Source organism: Mchenga conophoros, linkage group LG10 (genome assembly GCF_057382185.1).
Source record: "Mchenga conophoros isolate Kocher_MC1m ecotype Shallow Benthic linkage group LG10, M_conophoros_male_GT1.1, whole genome shotgun sequence".
NCBI classification, from domain to species: domain Eukaryota; kingdom Metazoa; phylum Chordata; class Actinopteri; order Cichliformes; family Cichlidae; genus Mchenga; species Mchenga conophoros.
This window is the reverse complement of record NC_140535.1, coordinates 36,756,126-36,775,278: the sequence shown is the minus strand read 5'-3', so window position 1 is coordinate 36,775,278 and position 19,153 is coordinate 36,756,126. Positions and strand designations below refer to the sequence as shown.

The 19,153-nt window shown below is 44.0% G+C and overlaps 1 protein-coding gene and 1 pseudogene across 1 annotated transcript in view; both read left to right on the top strand.

The window, feature by feature from the left end:
* Window positions 1-17,517, top strand: part of tmprss15 (transmembrane serine protease 15) — a 53,716-nt gene extending 36,199 nt beyond the window's left edge. Inside the window, exons 15-28 of the mRNA XM_085290129.1 lie at window positions 3,764-3,853; window positions 3,978-4,103; window positions 4,214-4,354; window positions 5,004-5,114; window positions 5,424-5,547; window positions 5,770-5,865; window positions 9,526-9,575; window positions 9,653-9,727; window positions 9,806-9,950; window positions 10,045-10,226; window positions 10,304-10,396; window positions 15,043-15,182; window positions 16,882-16,936; window positions 17,037-17,517. Coding sequence (XP_085146255.1) covers window positions 3,764-3,853; window positions 3,978-4,103; window positions 4,214-4,354; window positions 5,004-5,114; window positions 5,424-5,547; window positions 5,770-5,865; window positions 9,526-9,575; window positions 9,653-9,727; window positions 9,806-9,950; window positions 10,045-10,226; window positions 10,304-10,396; window positions 15,043-15,182; window positions 16,882-16,936; window positions 17,037-17,170 — 1,562 coding nt within the window. The 3' untranslated portion in view covers window positions 17,171-17,517. The remainder of the gene's footprint in view (window positions 1-3,763; window positions 3,854-3,977; window positions 4,104-4,213; window positions 4,355-5,003; window positions 5,115-5,423; window positions 5,548-5,769; window positions 5,866-9,525; window positions 9,576-9,652; window positions 9,728-9,805; window positions 9,951-10,044; window positions 10,227-10,303; window positions 10,397-15,042; window positions 15,183-16,881; window positions 16,937-17,036) is intronic.
* LOC146566457 (uncharacterized) lies at window positions 391-3,121 on the top strand (annotated as a pseudogene).
* Window positions 17,518-19,153: the final 1,636 nt, after the last annotated feature.

Sequence of the window (19,153 nt, the reverse complement as noted above, 5' to 3'; positions counted from 1 at the left end):
TCAGATTAGATCAGATTAGATTAGATTAGCAGAACACCGACAGAAGTTGCAGAGTTAGAATATCAAATAAAGGGGAATGAGAGAGTACGAACATTAGCATAAAACTATAGCATATATACACACACACATATATAAATACAGAATATATAATAAGAATAAATCAGAATACTAGTGAAATATACTCATTGATGAGATGCAGACAGCCAAAGTTTGTTGCACATTTCAACTATTGTAAGTCAAAAAACACTGCAGCTTAGTTGGTCCCGCCCCCCTCTGTCCTCCTGTTTCCCCTCCCCCGCACCTGCAGCAGGGAGTTAAATCGTTTGATGGCGTGTGTATTTATCTATCTATAGTTATTGTTAAGGTTCAAAATATTGGGGATGGAGACAAGAGAAAAAACCACAATAACAACACTGGTCCGGTCGGGTTGAGTCAAACGATGATTTAATGATCACACACGTGGGAGATGGACACTGATGCAGACAGCCTCAAAATCTCAAAATGGTGGAGCATTGCTCAAACTTTTATAGCCTCTGGTGCCTCCACCTTATCATACAAAGCCTAAACATTCACATGCTTTCTCTCACACAGCGCCTAAGCTACGACCTTGGCTCCCTGTTTATCTGCTCCTGCTGAAATGGGGCAGAAAACTCCAGCACACTCTGTTCTCTTCTACTCAGACAAATTAGATTTCTTATAACTCAGCAGTATAATGCATCATAAAACAATATCATTCATTCACAACAAGTCAGCAGTTTAATGTAATGCAAATCAGTTTAACTAATGCAATAGTTATCAGCTTCTTCTAATTCAGGAGAATAATGCAAACTAAAACTACATAATAATTCACAATCTTTAATTAGGGGTATAACATGGCATAAAATAATATTATAATCTAACATATGGATGATAGATAGATAGACTATTAGCTTGGTGTTCCAACATTCGAAAGAAGGGACTGCTCTCACAGCTAGAGATTGGCGAGGTACAACACAAATGCTACGGCAAGGAGGAGTCAGGATGCCAGGTCAGGGGGGAGATATCATCACCCCCACCCGAGATTGGGTACTAAGCCCCAATTGCGACAAAAGAAGGATCGTTGAGTGTGAGAGGAACTGACCTGAAAGATCATGGCCAAGCTTGAAACCACGGCCCCCCCATAGCCAGTTACCAAGACTACATGAAGTGCCCTCAGAAGGTCTGCTAGATGATGTTAATGCAGCACTACGGATGATACCTACAGCCACGATTATCAACACTAACAAGCTGATCTACACCACGGCAACAGTGATCAATGAGATGCTTGGATATAAGTTGAACAGCCACATGGGGCAGCATGGAGAAGGAGGCTAGAGGCTAAGATCAAGGTAGCACAGAGGGAGGTTAGCCAACTATCGGAGCTGCAGAAAAGTGCGATGAAGAAGGTGCCTAAGAAGTACAGCAAGCTGTCCATACCTGAGGCCTTGGAAACTGCCAAGCAATGACTCACAGCCTTGGCCACCCACTTGAAGAGGTACACCAGAGAGATCGAAGGCAGGAGAATAAACCAGCTGTTCTCCACAGAACCAGCCAAGGTGTACTCTCATTTGCAGGGGAACAATATGAGAACAGCACCACCATGCTGGAGACGGAACAATACTGGAAGAGCATATGGGAGAAGGACGTAACCCATAACAGCAATGCTCCGTGGCTAGTGGAACTGAGGGCAGACCACAGCAACCTCCCTGAACAGGGTCCAGTAACCATCACAGTGGCAGATATCCAAGAAAGGGTCTCCAGTATGAAGAGTTGGACAGCACCAGGCCATGACATGATTCACACCTACTGGCTAAAGAAGCTGACTGCACTCCACGAGCACCTGGCAGCACAAATGAACCAGCTGCTAGTTGACAAGAGACACCCAGAATGGCTAACCAAAGGCCAGACAGTCCTGATCCTCAAGGACCCCAAGAAGGGATCGGTCCCCTCCAACTACCGACCAATAACCTGCCTCAGTACCACGTGGAAGCTCGTGTCATAGCGGCTAAGATGAACAGACACATGCAGAGGGTCAGGCAAGTCCTAAGAAGTCAGCACACCTACGCCCTGCCCGTGATCAGGTACCCTGCTGAGATAATAAGTTGGCCAAAGGAGGAGATAGAAGCCACTGACATCAAGACAAGAAAGCTCCTTACCATGCATGGAGGGTTTCACCCCAAGTTCAGCACCCCGAGGCTGTACGCTAAGCGGAAGGAAGGAGGCCGGGACTGGTGAGTGTCAGCACCACGGTCCAGGATGAGACAACAAACATCCACAAATACATCAGTAAGATGGCCCCAGCCGTGCTCAGTGAATACCTCAGGCTGTAGAAACCCAAGACTGAGGAGGATGAGGAGGCGCCTTCATGGAAGGACAGGCCCCTGCATAGTATGTACCACCAGCAGATAGCGGAGATGGCTGATATCCAGAAATTCTAAAAGTGACTGGACAAAGTCGGACTGAAAGACAGCACAGAGGCACTAATCATGGCAGCACAAGAACAAGCTCTGAGCACAAGATCCATAGAGGCTGGGGTCTATCACACCAGGCAAGACCCCAGGTGCAGGCTGTGTAAAGATGCCCCTGAGGCAATCCAGCACATAACAGCAGGGTGTAAGATGCTAGCAGGCGGGGCATACATGGAACGCCATAACCAAGTGGCCGGCATAGTGTACAGGAACATCTATGCCGAATATGGTCTGGAGGTCCAGAAGACGCCCCCAAGGGTGGTGGAGAATGACCGAGCTAAGATCCTGTGGGACTTCCAGATACAGGCGGACAAAATGGTGATGGCTAACCAACCGGACATAGTGGTGGTAGACATGCAGAGGAAGACATCCCAAGTGATAGATGTAGCTATACCAAATTTTAGCAACGTCACGAAAAAGGAACACCAGAAGCTGGAGAAGTACCAAGGGCTCAGAGAAGAGCTCGAGAAGATGTGGAGGGTGAAGGTAACAGTGGTCCCAGTGGTTATCAGACCATTCAGTGATCCCCAAACTGGGCGAGTGGCTCCAACAGATCCCAGAAACAACATCAGAGATCTCCGTCCTAGGAACAGGTAAGATACTGCAGGACCCTGAAGCTCTCAGGCCTCTGGTAGAGTACCAGAATTTTTTTTTGATATACAGTCACCTCAAGTTCCTTGAGATAATGCCAAAGAGTGTGCAAAGCAGTAATCAAAGCAAAGGGTGGCTATTTGGAGGAATCTAAAACATAAAACATGTTTGGAGTTACTTCATACTTTTGTTTACTACATAATTCCATATGTGTTCATTCATAGTTTTAATGCCTTCAGTGAGAATCTACAATGTAGACAGTCATGAAAATAAAGAAAAACTATTAAATGAGAAGGTGTGTCCAAACAAGTTATCCCAGCAGAGGAAAACAAAAAGCCCCCGCAGCGCTGCATGCAGAGCTTGCAGTGAGAAACAAACCCCACCCACATACCAGCTGAGAACCCCCACCACAGACTAGGTGAGAAATAACCATACTTCCATACAGATAAGATATAGCAGGTAAACTGAATCTTTTGCCTGATAATTTAATGATGTCAGCAATTGTCCTTTGTACCAGTCAATTCAATTCAATTTTATTTATACAGCACAAAATCATAACAGTCACCTCAAGGCGCTTTATATTGTAAGGTAGACCCTACAGTAATACACACAGAGAAAAAACCAACAATCAAATGACACACCTGTGATGCTGATACTCTGCTACCTCTGTTCTCTGATCGGTCCAGCTGACTGTGGAGGCCCGTTTGACCTCTGGGAGCCAAACTCTACATTCAACACACCAAACTACCCAGAATCCTATGGGAATGGGGCAGAGTGTGAGTAAACCTGTCTGCTTTCAGCCTACCTGTATTTACACATGATCACTGGTTTCACTTGAGAACGTGTGACGTTTTTACCTGGCAGCAGGTTGTAATTACTCATAATGCTGTTCTGTTGCAGGTCTGTGGACTCTGCATGCTGGGGAAGGTCACAATATTCAGCTCCACTTCCTGGACTTTGACATTGAAGCATCCAGTGATATGGTGGAAGTGCGGGATGGGGCGGGGCCTAACTCCACCTTACTGGGTGAGGTTGTGTTTACCCACAATCCTCTGCAGCTTTATCCTCACCAGAAGACGTCCAAGTGAATTTTACGCTGACCCAAGTGATAACTTCTCTCTTTTTGTCTTACCCAGCTGTCCTCACAGGAAATGGCCCCACCCATGACTTCTTCTCAACAGCCAATCAAGTTACAGTGTGGTTCTATACAGACAGTTCAGTTTCTGGGAAAGGATTCAGAGCCAACTTCACCTCTGGGGTCAACCTGGGGTCACCAGGTGAGCTCATCACACGTGAAGAGACAGCAAAGATGTCATGGTCCTGGGTCGGTGACCCAGCGCTTTAAGTTTATTATTATCATTTTCTAGTTTATTATTATGATGATTATTATTGTTTGAGTTCTCTTTGGTCTGCCTCTGAGTCTGCGTCTGTATCTCTGTCTGTCTATGGCGTCACCCCGTCTGTTTGCGAATCTGTCTGTTCAGTTCAGCATCTTGTCTGGTTCCCTGTGTCTGGGTTTCCTGTTTTATTGTGAAGGTCTGTGTCTTATGTGAGTGTGCTCAGTTTACTATTCCCCTGTCTCGTCAGCTGTGATTTCTCCCAGGTGTGTTCCCCTCCTCTGCCTCATCCCTTGATTACTGCCGTATGTATATTAGCCCTGTGTTACCTTTGTTCTCTGTCGCATCGTTAATGTCTACTCACCTTCATTCTGTACTCTGTTTTCCGTCCGTGTGTATCTGCCTGTTAGTTTGTATTTTCCCAGTTTAGTTGGTCCGCTGTTTACCTGCTAATAAAGCGGTTATTTTGAGTTCTACTTCGCCTCACTGAAACCTGCATTTTGGGTCCTTCTCTCCTTGCCTGCCGGTACGTAAACATGACAAAAGATGTACTGATTGATTACTGACAGCTCATGTGACGTTTGAACAGCTCCGTGTGCTGATGGTCAGTTCCAGTGTCAGACAGGAAGTTGCATCCATGGTAACAATCAGTGTGATGGTGTGGTCGACTGTCCCGACAGCTCTGATGAAGCCAAATGTGGTAAGTCACTCATAATCAATACTGATAATAAATACACAGTATCAGGTCATTTTGATTTCATGCTGCCCCCAAAGTGTGTGAATCAAAACAGAATCTAATCATCTGTAAATATTTTATATAGTTTAATGTCGGTAGGAGTTTTTTGTGTTTGTGGGTTGGTGTTGGTGGGTGTTGGTGGATGAGCTCATCGAGCAGATGTTCACTAAAGACAGTGACAAGGAAGTTCTCTAACATCTTAAATTAGTCACGTGACCCCAGTTTGTCCACAGCACCTGTTCTGCTTCAGGTTTTAAGAAATTTGTGTATCAGTTATGTTGCAGGTAAATGGTTCCAGTCGGCTTCAGGTTCAAATTGTCTCTTCTCTGTTCACGGTGTGCACTGACACCTGGAGCTCTCAACTGTCTAACTTCACCTGTCAGTACCTCGGATACAGGTAACTACTTCTCTCTGGAAACTTGAGGACTTTAGTCAAACTGTTTGAGTGTTAAACAGTTTGATTTTTAAATACAGAAATCCTGGAAACTTTGAAGAACAGCTAATTTTTTCTTACATCTGTCTGTCAGGTGAGCCTGATTGTTCCAGCTGGACTGAAGGTTCCAACAGAAACAGGAAATGTTGAAGAGGCCCGTAGACTCAGATCTGGTATTTGTTGCAGGTCCGGGAAGGCCTCGTTCCTGCCGGCTCGGCCACAAGACTCGCCGTTTGCTCTCATCACAATCAGCAATGATGGGACACTGAAAACCAACATCAGGTACCAGAACCAAACCAGAACTAGGGCGCCTTTCAGAAACCCAAGGTTACCTTACAAAAGAAAAACTAAAAAGGAAAATAGTTATTAAAATACATAAAATAAGTTAAAATTGCTTGACAACAGACAAAATCAGCACTAAAGCGAATAAGCAGGCTTGAACACATGTGTTTTGAGCTGTAGATAAGGGAAGAGAGTCTGCATTTCTTGAGGCTGGTGGAAGAGAGTTCTAGAGCTGGGGAGCTGAACCGAAGGCTCTGTTCCCCATCGTGGTAAGACAAGCAGCAGGAACCACAAGATGAATAGGAGGTGAGGATCTGAGAGGGCGGGAAACAGTGGTGATATGAAGCAGATCAGGACAAGCTTTGGATACACTTATAAATAATAAATAAATAATAAATAATTTTTTATTTATATAGCACCTTTCTAGACAGAATCACAAAGTGCTGCACATAAGATAACAAATATATCAAAAGGTAAAACACTCAATATAAAGCAGGCAGAAATTTAACCAAAAACTGTTAAAAAGGTGAGTTTTTAGTTGTTTTTTAAAAAAAACTACAGAGTCCACAGTTATTAATGTATGAGGGAGAAAGTTCCAGAGTCTTGAGGCCACAGTGGCAGAAGCTCTATCACCCATATGTCTGTGAAGGTTCTCAGTCATCCAGGTCATCGTAGTCTAAGGAGCTTGGAAAGAAAAGCGCCTGGACTTCTTTGAGTTGCTTGAAGACGTTTCACCTCTCATCCGAGAAGCTTCTTCAGTTCTAAGGTCAAATAGTGGAGAGTCCCAGATTTAAACCTAGTGGGAGTTTCCCCCCACAGAGGGACAAAAGGACCCCCTGATGAGAGCCAAGGTGTGAAAATGGGTGTGGGTCACAATCAGCCATATCACCCTTAGTTCTCATCTTAGTCTGTTTTATAGCAAGTAAGCCCTGATCAGATGACCTCAGGGACCTGCTAGGGACATCGGGCTGTAGCAGATCAGAGATGTAGGCTGGTGCCAGTCCATGCAAGGCTCTAAATGTCAAGACCAGGATCTTAAAATGTACTCTAAATTTAACAGGAAGCCAGTGTAGCTGAAATAGCAATGGTGTCACATGTGAATACTTGGAGGATTTTGTCAGGAGCCTAGCTGCAGCGTTTTGCACAACCTGCAGACGATCCAGAGAACCTTTGCTTAGACACATTAACAAAGAGTTACAATAATCCAAGCATGAGGAAATAAATGCATGTATAGCTATCTCCAGTTCAGGGCAAGTTAAAATAGGGCTTAACTTAGCCACATTTCTTAAGTGATAAAAACAAGATAAAAACAAACCAGAGATTTCACATGCCCATCCAATGTGAGAGTCGAGTCAAAAGTGACACCTAAATTCCTGATAGAGGATTTAACATACACTGAGAGAGGACCAAGGGCTTTCACTATCTGGGATAAAAATCTGTCCGGAGCGCATATGAGGACTTCAGTTTTCCCCTCAGTGAATTGGAGGAAATTTGCAGCCATCCAACGTTTGATGGAATCTAAGCAATCATTCAGAAGCTGAAGCTTAGATAAATCCTGGGGCTTAAAAGAGATGTACAACTGAATATCATCAGCATAACAGTGATAAGACATGTCCTCAAAAGAGCCCATTATGTGCTGGAGGGGGAGAAGATATATTAAAAACAATAAAGGCCTCAAAACCGAACCCTGAGGGACACCATAAGTAAGGGAGGTAGAGGATGACCTAAAACCGGAGACCACCACAGAAAAAGATCGGTCACGTAGATATGAGGAGAACCACTCCAAGGCAGTACCCTATACACCAACCCAGTGTTTAAGCCTTTCGAGGAGAATGTGATGGTCAACATTGTCAAAAGCCGATGTGAGGTCCAACATTAGGAGGACCAAGTATTTTCCTGCATCATTACTCATCAAAATGTCACTACAGACCCAAAGAAGAGCTGTTTCTGTGGAGTGAGCTCATGGAAAGCCGGACTGAAACTTATCAAAAATGCTATGTTTGTCCAGAGCCGCTATAAGTTTCTTAGCCACAACCTTTTCTAGAAGCTTAGTGATTAACGGTACTTTGGAGATTGGTCTGTAGCTGCTCCAAACAGAGGGGTCTAGCTGAGGTCTTTTTTAAAGCAGGAGAATAGCAGCATTTTTTTAAATAAACTGGAACTATACCAGACGCCAGTAAAGAGTTGATTAGAGTGAGCACAGATGGACCAATAACCAGAAGACATTTTTGAATAATGATGCAGGTACAGTGTCAAGAGGACAAGAGGATGCTTCCACTGAATTCACTAGTTTTACCAGCTCAGGTAGTGAAACAGGAGAGAAAGTATCCAAGATGACGGGCCAAGATGGGGTGGAGATTGAGATAACAGGTGCTGAATGACAAGAAGTTATTCCTATGTTATTAATCTTTGCAAGCAGAAAATAAAGAAAATGTTCAGTCTTCATTAGATGAAATAGGAGCCACAGGTAGAGCAGGAGTAACAATGTCACTAATGGTGTTAAAAAGCACCTTAGGATTACCTCTGCTCTTTGTAACCAAATGTAAGAAATAGGCAGCCCTCGCATCTCTGATAGCATTATTAAAAGAAGCTAAAAGGTCCTTTAGGTAGAGGAGATGAACATTTAGGTGAGTTTTCCTAAATGTATGTGAGAAGTAAGATTTTAAAGTTTATCCTGGCTTCTATGGATAACCAGTGAAGCTGCTGAAGAATTGGGGTAATAGACCTGAGCTGCACAATTTTGAAGAAGTTGAAGTTTATGAAGGGATTTATTAGGGAGACCAAATAAGAGGGAACAACAGTAATCAGTCCAGGAAGTACTAAGACTATGGACGAGGATGGCAGCAGTATGGGGAGGAAGGAAGGGACGGAGTCAGTTAATATTATGTAAGTGGAAGTATTTTCAGTGTTAATGGAAAAACTGTGGGATTTGGTTAAGATAGAGGCTGTGCCAACAAGTAAAACCTGTTTTATTACTGTTGGGTTTAGGAAAATGGGAGGAGAACAATGATCTAATCTCAATAAGACAGTTTGAGAGGGAGGTAGGTGGGAGGGATGAATCGGGTTTAGAAGAAATGTAGATCTGGGTGTCATCAGCATAACAATGAAAATTGATATTATATTTTTGGAATATATGACCAAGAGGGAGCATGTAGATGATGAATAAAAGAGGCCCTAATACTGAACCCTGTGGCACACCAGCAGAGACAGGACAGAGACATGAAGAGTGTAATTTCAATTGGATAAACTGAGTGCGGTCTGAGAGATATGAGGCAAACCAGGCAAGGGGGGTATGACTAATGCTAATGGATGCTAACCGGTTCAGCAGGATATTGTGAGAAATGGTATCAAACGCCGCACTAAGACCAGGAAAAATGAGGATGGATAGGAGATCAGAATCAGCTGCCATCAGAAGGTCATAGGTAATCCTTAACAAAGCAGTTTCTGTGCTATGATTGGGGTGGAAACCAGACTGAAATTGTTCATAGAGATTATGGTCATTGAGGTGTAACTGAAGCTGGGGGGGCGACAACTTTTTCAAGAAATATGATGTACAGGACTCTGCCACTTTTCCCTAACCTTTGACCTCACAAAACATGCTCTTGGGTCAGGTCTTTTTCATGACCTTCTTTGTGGATGTTAATGCTTGTTGTGTTACAGTGAAACTTGCCACAGAGAGGAAGTGATGTCACTGGCCTGTAATAACCAGCGTGAGTACTCTCAGAAATGCAGACATGTTTCAGGCTCAGTGAATTTATGTTTATGTATGAAATGAAACGTGTTTCAGCGTGTGGAGTCCGTCAGGTCACAAATGTCTCAAGGGAGGCAGACCAATCAGAGCACAGGACACCTGGTGATGAAGGTGAGAGTATGAATGACCTGAACCCATGATCCTGATCGTGTTTCAGCCTGACTGTAGTCACATTGTTCTAACTGTCAGGTGCTGGCCGAGTGGTGGGCGGGGTTAATGCTGAGGAGGGTGCATGGCCGTGGATAGTGTCTCTTCAGTGGAAGGGACGTCATGCCTGTGGAGCCTCAGTGATTGGCAGTGACTGGCTGCTGACTGCGGCTCACTGCGTTTATGGGTGAGAGGCTCACAGCTGCTGCCTGCATGGGGCGCTAACAAGTGTTAATGTTGATGTTGGACATGAAGACATAGGTGCACGTCTGTCTCTGCAGGAAGAACGTTGACCTCCAATCATGGTCGGCGGTTCTCGGTCTTCACGCTCAGAATGATCAAACCTCAGAGGCTGTTCAGACCCGACAAGTCGATCGCATCATCTTCAATGAGCAGTACAACAGACGGACCAAACAGGCCGACATCGCCATGATGCATCTACAGCAGCCAATCAACTTCACCCGTCAGTAACGGCACAAAAACACAGGTATGGGTGGAGGCAGGCTGCAGGGCGCTGATAAATGTGCGTGTGTGTTTCAGAGTGGGTCCAGCCAGTGTGTTTACCACCTGAAGGTCAGAATTTCACAGCAGGAAGAAAATGTTTCATCGCTGGCTGGGGCCGAAACACTGACGGTAACCAAGCACCAGGTTGCACAACCTTTGACCTCCACAGTCTCGTCCTGTACAGGTCCACCTGTTCTCTATCATAAAGTTCATTACCAATGAACTTCTTCATAACACCTGTACAGGGGGAGGATGCTTTTATAACTTGCGTATTTAAATTAAATTAAGGCTTATTATTATGATTACCTTTTTGGGTGGCGCTGTTACTTGGTTTCTCGCTCTCTGCGGTAGAGTATCACTTCCTGTTTCTGTTCCAACCAGTGACTGTATAAAAGTCATTGGTTTTATACAGTCATTGGTTCCAACACACAGTGGTGTTTTTGTGTAGCTTGTCTGTGTAGCAATTTAATTAAAAACTTATAGATAAATTATTTCATAGTATAATCTTCACGTGCTTCATCCGAAGCACACTCTCTGTGTACTCACTCCCTAATTTATAGCCAAAGTATTCACTCACTGTGTCTTTACTGATTCTCTATCTTAGCTTAGCTCGTAGCCGACTCGCTAGCAGCATGGCCTCTTCACCTGTCCCTCCTGCACTTTCCTGCTCATTGTGTCAGTTACACCTCGGCCTCCTTTGGCAGTAATGATACCTGTAACAAATGTAGCATATTTGCAGCTCTGGAGGCCAGGATTACTGAATTGGAGACTCGGCTTCGCACCCTTCATTCACCCGTAGCTAGCCCCTGTAGCTGATGCAGCCGAAGGTAGCGTACTGACTCTGGTAATTGGTCATTCTGTTCTCAGACATGTGAAGCTAGAGACACCGGCAACCATAGTCAATCGTCCTCCAGGGGCCAGAGCGGGCGACATTGAGGGAAATTTAAAACTGCTGGCTAAGGGTAAACGTAAATTCAGTAACATTATAATTCTTATAATTCTTTGCTAAAATAATGTAGTTTTGTTATGATACTGGATTGGGATGTACAATGCTTCCACATCTGCAGCACAAACTCTAAACAAACGCTTTATTCAGGTTAATTGTAAATTCTGTCTCTGCTTGGAAGATAGTATTTTGAATTACATATTCTCCAATATTCTCCCTACAGATAATATTTAATAGGAATGAATGAAACAGAACTGTACTGGTTATTATAACAAGATGTAATTCCGACAATTCAAAATAGATCCAATCAGGATTAGGGAACAATCAAGAGAAATATATTTCCTAAAAAAAAGAGAAAAAAAAACAATTGAAAGGTACAAAATACAGAACAAGTTGCAAAGTGCTTGAAAGTAGTGCAAAAGGACTTGCCCTAACCACTTAGTGGCCTGAGTGATGAGAGTTACTCAGACCATGGCTCAGATTGGTGGGCAGGTGGGCAGGAGAAGGTGTGGGGAATAGTGTTTGTTAACAGTCCGAATGGCTCAGGGGAAGAAGCTGTTAGTGAGTCTGGAGGGACATGAGCTGATTGACCTGAGGCACCAACCAGCAGGTCAAACAGGTGGTGGGCGGAGTGAAAGGGGTCACCTGTGAACTAAGTGTTATTATAGGAGAGAGTTTTTCCTTTCCAGTCACCTTTCTCACTCACTATGTATTAACAGACCTCTCTCCATTGAATCATATCTGTTATTAACCTCTGTCTCTCTTCCACAGCATGTCTTTATCCTGTCTTCCTTCTCTCACCCCAACCAATCACAGCAGATGGCCCCGCCCTTCCCTGAGCCTGGTTCTGCTGGAGGTTTCTTCCTGTTAAAAGGGAGTTTTTCCTTCCCACTGTCGCCAAAGTGCTGCTCATAGGCGGTCATATGATTGTTGGGTCTGTACCTATGAAGCGCCTTGAGGCGACTTTTGTTGTGATTTGGCGCTATATAAATAAAATTGAATTGAATAAGGAATAGTCTTATAGTATGGTAAAGGCAGGTTGATACAGCAAAATGGTGCTAGCATTAACACAAGCAAAAAGGAGCTGGAGTGGTTTAACCTGCAGCAGCTAAGACTGAAGCAATGGATGTTGCTGCTGAGCAAGTGATATCATGCTCACCTACAGTCTTATAACTAAGTTAGCAGCTGATAAGTTAGCACATATCAAATTCGGTTCTTTGATATTCTTTTACTGACAGAGAAAGACTCCGACTCAGTGTGGTCAAAAATAATTATTATTTTATTCAAGCATTACTTTCTGCTGGACCCTTCAGTGTTTTAGGTCAGTCCTGCTGTCTGTTTGTTGCCTGCTGTTAATTCTTCAAGTTCACGGTGTTGCTCTGTCTGTCTTCAGGAAGAGATTGACCATCCTTTAAGCTTCTTCTCAGGATAAGGACAGGATGAGCGGTGAAGCTGTGAAATTTCAGCCAAAGCCTGGACTGTTTGTCGTCCCAATTAAGTTAAACTATGATTTTGTTCTGGCCGCTGTACTGTTCCACGAGGCTGAGCCAAGTCCATGGGCACCTGTATTAACACACTAAGACATTTATTTAATATCATTTCCTTTCATTTCTCTAATTCTTCTATCTAGATTTTAAGACATCTTTCTCTCTCTCACGTTGCACACACATCAGGCAATTTCCTGCACACTGCCTACAAACATTTCACTTCCTGTCAGAGACACACACACTCTCCCAGTGCTTCTGTGCTTCTTACAGACACACACACACTTCACTGCATTTTCATCAATTTCTACAGCCTAATCGAACTCTTGTTTTATGTTCACACTCTATATACTGTACCCTCTGTAATTCTACTCATTTTTATATAAAAAGAATGCACCCTCAGCCACACACGCAAGCTGAACAGCTTCACACATATATATACTAAGCTCTTTACATTTGCAAGCATTAACCAAGAGAAATCCTTCGCATCAAAGTCCTCAGCATAATTAGCAGAATTCCTTTAGCATAAATCTTCAGCACAATTAACAGTTTGTCAACACACGTCAACATTCTCTTAGCGCAGCTCTGCAGCACAATTCACACAATCCTTTCAGCAGCATTTTAGCACACTTCACTCAACTCATTTAACAAATCTTCTCACACACACGCCACACCCTTTTCTATCACACTTTCAAAACAACATGCACTTCTGACCATTCATCCAAAGAACAATTTTACACTTCCCTCATATATTCACACGTTTATAAAGACACCAAATGCCAAGATACATTATTTCCATTTCCATAACACACTTTACATCATCTTCCCTGGTACCAGTTTTCCTACACAATTTCGACAACTTTAAAAGCCTATACGCCCAGGTCTCACCTTGCTGATCAATTAACCCGTTTCTGTCAGATTTCTAAGTCCTATATTAATTTAAAAGCGTTTCCCGCAGCTTGACCGGAAGCTTTACTTTCTCGGCTCTCTTCGCTTCACCCGCCACTCTACATTGAGGTGGTCACGCCTGAGGCCCGGCCTCTTCACTCAAACAATGCACAGAAAGTGGTCCCTGACCACTGGCCGTTAACCAAAGTCCCAAGTCTTGGCAGTGGCTAACTGAGATGACCTGACACTGCGGGACCTTGCCCTGCATCCAAAACAAGGGGGGGGGGTTCTCACCCCTGAACTTGTGTGCACTCTTAGGAGTCCCACTCCAGTCCTGAAATTAATTTAACTGGGACTCTAACCACCAGTTTACTGATGTCCAGGCCTAGCCTTCTGACCAAAAGGGACCAACCCTGAAACAAATGCTCAATTCCCTACTCTAATCTGTTTTTCTTGGCTGACACAACACAATTCACATTACACACAACCCATCAACTTTAAAATTTACCCCAAATTAACAGCAATAAATTTTCATTAGATATTTCCCCAGACTTTACTTTTATTGTCACAAATTACCCCAAAATCACCATGGACATTTACCAGAAATCTACTGAAACAATTTTATAATTTAGTTTAATTTCACCACTACCGAGCCAATTTAATGGTGAAGATCATTAACTCGGCGAACAGATAATTTAGAATTCATCCAATACGCACACTTTGCTTTTTTTTTTTTAAAACAAATATTAATTAATTAAAATATTAATTACATTACCTACCTTTAAATTTGGACCGGTCCTCTGTTCGCCTCATTTCACGATCCCACCTTGGACCAAATTTGTCCTCTCTGCCATAAAAGAATCCAGGTTCACAGCACCAATTATCAAATTCGGTTCTTTGATATTCTTTTACTGACAGAGAAAGACTCCGACTCAGTGTGGTCAAAAATAATTATTATTTTATTCAAGCATTACTTTCCGGAAAGGGATGAGCACAGGCCAAATCCTGAGCAAATCTATAGCATTACAAGCCAAATGCGTATAATATAGTTCTGTTATACGTCACACATAGTCACACATAGTTTCGATCAAAACAACTCCTGCTCTGCACTCTACCTAGTTTCACTTCCTGTACTCTGCAGGCCTGCACAAAGCGTGCAGAGTTTCCTGTCTTACACAGTACTCTGTGACCTTTACCACACATTATAACTCAAAGTGCCGTTTCTTCTATACTGTGCTCTATAAAACAATATAAACAGAAAATAAGCACTAAGAATATATATTTATTCCGTAACACACGCTACCCTCTTGTACAAATATGTCTGCTCTCTGAAGCAAAAAAGCCCCAAAATGTTGGGGCTGTTGCACTTTGAAAACCACTGGATGACACCACTGCAGTCATCTTTATTGTAGAGTCCATGTTAGCAGTCACTCTCACTTCCTATCTCTCTCTCTCAGGTTCTCTCCCCAATGTTCTCCAGGAAGCCGAGATTCCACTGGTGGATCAGGATCTGTGTCAACAGCAGCTACCCGAGTACACCATCACCTCCAGCATGCTCTGTGCCGGATACCAAGAGGGAGGGGTCGACTCCTGTCAGGTAACCTCTCACCTGGACTCCAAACATCCACCATAACACAGACAGGGTAATGCTAACGTTTGGGCACCAAAAGATCAGAGCTTAAAGTCTTAGGCCTAAAGCTTCAGCTTATTCAAAACTAGGAACGTTCTAGATCCTCTGACTCCAACAACAGCACAAACATTCAACTCAGTGTCGCAGAGTAGGAGAAGCTGTAAAAACTTTAAAAAGAGTTTTCATCACCTCAGTAGACAGGTGGAGACAGAGAATAAGGTGGAGGGCTGTTAGACAGGTGAGAAGAACCTCTGAGGTGAACCAGCTAAAAGAATGAAGGTTTTACCCTCAGAGGTCCTGAACTAAACATCATCAATTTAATCAGTGACCAGAACTCAGAGCCTTTATCAGGAAGAACCAACCGGAGCCCTCCAAACAGACCCTGAATAACTCTCAGCTCACTGACGAAAACTTACTGACAGAGGAGAAGGTGTTACCCAGTACTTACCGTTCAGATAGTTCAAACTCATGCAAAAAAAACTTTCCTACAATATCAAATTCATTATTCAGCTCATGCAGATGTTTACACACTCTCACCCACTGTATCCACCCGAATGGTGGTTACTCTGTGCTGGGCTGAGTCAGAAACCCTTAAACATCCACCCTATGTCATCAGGTTACTGTACACCGAAGGAGGACACCATTCATATCTGAACAACACACTCTGCATGTCACCTCCTCAGCTCTTCTTTAGACTGCAGGGACAGATGAAGGTACATGTGCAGCGTCTGAACCTAACGGCAGTTCTTTATATAGAAGTACTGCAGCATTCACTTCAGTTTGTATAGTTCAGTCTTTGGAGGACAAGCAAACGTATGACCCCCTTTTATGGTGGAGGACTATAAATACCTTAGAGCACATGTAGATAACAAACTGTACTGGGTTTAAAACACCGTTGCACTATACAGGAAGGGCCAGACTCTCTGAAGTCCTTCAACATCTGTCTGACAATGCTCAGGATTTTCTATGAGTCTGTTGGGGCCAGTGCTATCCTCTCTGCTGTTGCATGCTGGAGCAGCAAGTTGGGGGTCGCCGATGCCAACAGGCTCAATAAACTGATCACAAACCTAGTAATGTTGTGGGGCCAGACTCCCTTAGGGTGGTGTCTAAGAGGTGGATATTGTCCAAGATAAGGACAATGCTGGACCTCCCACCCACATGCTGGCCACTCACAGGAGCACGCTCAGTGGGAGACTGAGATTACCCATAATACACTACTAAACAACACAGGAAATCATTCCTGCCAGTGGCTGTACAACTCCTCCATCTAATGCACAGCACACAGTGCAGTAGTTACAACCTCACTATCTGCACACGCTCCACAGTAAAATAACAAAGTTTTACAGGTTAGAGTCAAATGTCAGTCACACAGTAATATTCTGGATATTTATAATTGACTTATTTGTATATATTAGAGCTCTTTCTTATATTTTGTAACGCTATAACACATTGTATTATATAATTCAGCCTGTTCCTCTTATCGTCTCAGAGTGACTGTAAACACATCATTTCTTCAGGGATTAATAAAGTGTTCAGATTCTGATTCTTTTGCATGTCGTACTGAGTAAAGGATGAACCTGTAACATGGATGTGACTCTCAGGCTGTGCTCTCAGTGCTGATGGTCTGTAAGCTGTAAGTGTGTAAGTTTAAATGTGGTGTTTTCAGGGCGACTCTGGTGGTCCTCTGATGTGTCTGGATGATGGAAGCTGGACTCTGATTGGTTGGTGTCTCACACACAGACACGCACACACACACAGAATATAGATATAAGCCTCACATTAGGTTTGACGGAACGCTGCTCTCTGATTGGTTCCTCACAGGCGTGACCTCATTTGGCGCAGGCTGTGGACTTCCTCAGAAACCCGGAGTCTATGCTCGAGTCTCAGCCTTTGCTTCCTGGGTCGCTCAGACCCGACGTTCCTCCTCTTCATCACACTTTAAAGATCCACTGTGACCTTCCACGTGTTCCGATTATAAAAGAGTCACATGACACACTAACAGCTGACTAGATGGAAATACATTTCCAAAGAGAAATCAATCAAGTTTGATTGTTTCAAATAAAGATCTGATTAATCAAGTCTATGAAATAAAGATTTTATTCTAAAACTTTCATTATGGCGTAATATCCAACTCTGTCAGCAGGTGGCAGCAGAACACAGTGACCAAAAAGATGCGTTCAACTTTTTATGTTTATCAGTAACAACCAGAACAGAAATGTGTTGAATGCAGAGAAAATATCAAATCTGTGATTCTAAAATCTCTTCTCTGTTTGTATCAGTCTAAACAAAATAAATGAAATTCAACAAATTGAATCCTTGTGATGAATGACAATAACTGGTTTGGTATGCTTAGTTTCTGTTACTAAGACCCTCCGCACCTCCTCCTGTCACAGCGTCCTCCTCTGTTACTCCGACCTTCTGCACCTCCTCTGTTACTAAGACCCTCCGCACCTCCTCCTGTCCCAGCGTCCTCCTCTGTTACTCCAACCCTCTGCACCTCCTCCTGTCCCAGCGTCCTCCTCTGTTACTCAAATCCTCTGCACCTCCTCTGTTACTAGGACCCTCTGCACCTCCTCCTGTCCCAGCGTCCTCCTCTGTTACTCCGACCCTCTGCACCTCCTCCTGTCCCAGTGTCCTCCTCTTTTTTTTTTTCTTTTTTTTTTTTGCCTGTCCCGTTTGGCTCTTTTGCATCAGAATTATTGTCTAAAGGCAAAGAAAGATGCCCAACGGATTTACTTTACCAAATTGATCATCCCAGCCTTGCCGTAATGGTCCATTTGATTCACCTTTTATTGTTTATTTTATTTTCACTTACTGAATACGGGACAGACTTGACTGGGGGAAAGAAAGAGAAACAGCTGAGAAGAGGGACGGGGGAGAAGGGCAAAAAACAAAAACTAACAGAACGAGCAGAAAAAAAAAATACATCTATCGATCACCTGGATCACCTGCTGAGAAAGAAAAAAGAAAACAAGCAGAAGAGAACAAGAGTAACAGAATAAACAACATCACAATGATATATGGGAATATGACAGTAAATACTAAATGTTAAACATTATTGTGCAGCACATAAGATCAACAGAACACAGTGTGCTTTGAGGTAGGAGCCAAAAAGGGTGTAGTTTGTGGGTGTGATCACCCGTGTGTACACCTGTGAGCATGGACGCGCTTGTTTTTTTAAAAGGTTCCTTCATGTGATGATCTGCTAGAGGGTGTGGGGGGGCCACAGCCCCGTCCTCCAGGGCATGAAGCAGGTATGGAGGAGATCAAAACTCCAGACATCCAGAGGCCCCCAGAACACAAGAGACCAAGGAAGACCAACAGAGGGGCAGCTGCGCCACTGTCCCGGAAAGAGCTGAGGAGAGTCCCAGATGAGGGCTCACTCAGCAGCCGCGGAGCAGAAGCCAGGGGGAGTTGCAGTGACGCGCCCGTGAGCTCCGCCGGCAGCCAGCTGCGCCTGAGTGACCGAGCCCCAGGCCGAGAGGCCGGGGGCACCCCACCTCCGAAGTGGCCCGAGCGAGCCCCAGGCTCCAGGCCCCGATAAGCAGCCACCAAGGAGTGAGCCGGTGTGTACCTGGACGCCCATCCCCAGACACAAAGAACCACCAACGCACCGACACCTGAGGGAGTCCGCCACTGGCAGGGGAAGTGGTGGTGGGGGGAGATAAACCTCCAAACCTTGGAGGGCCTGAGATGTCCCCAGAGAGGTGGCGCCTGATACCCAACCTGACATATAGACACAGACATACAGGCACACACAGATACAAACATCATTCCCACCCTCATGCTCTCATATGCACTTACTCCACACTCAACCAACGTGGAGACAGACATGAAGAGTGTCCTCGTCTTTTACTCCGACCCTCTGTACCTTCTCCTGCCTGTTTAAATCAACAGGCAGGATTTAAACACATTTGTGACCTAATATTTAATAATCC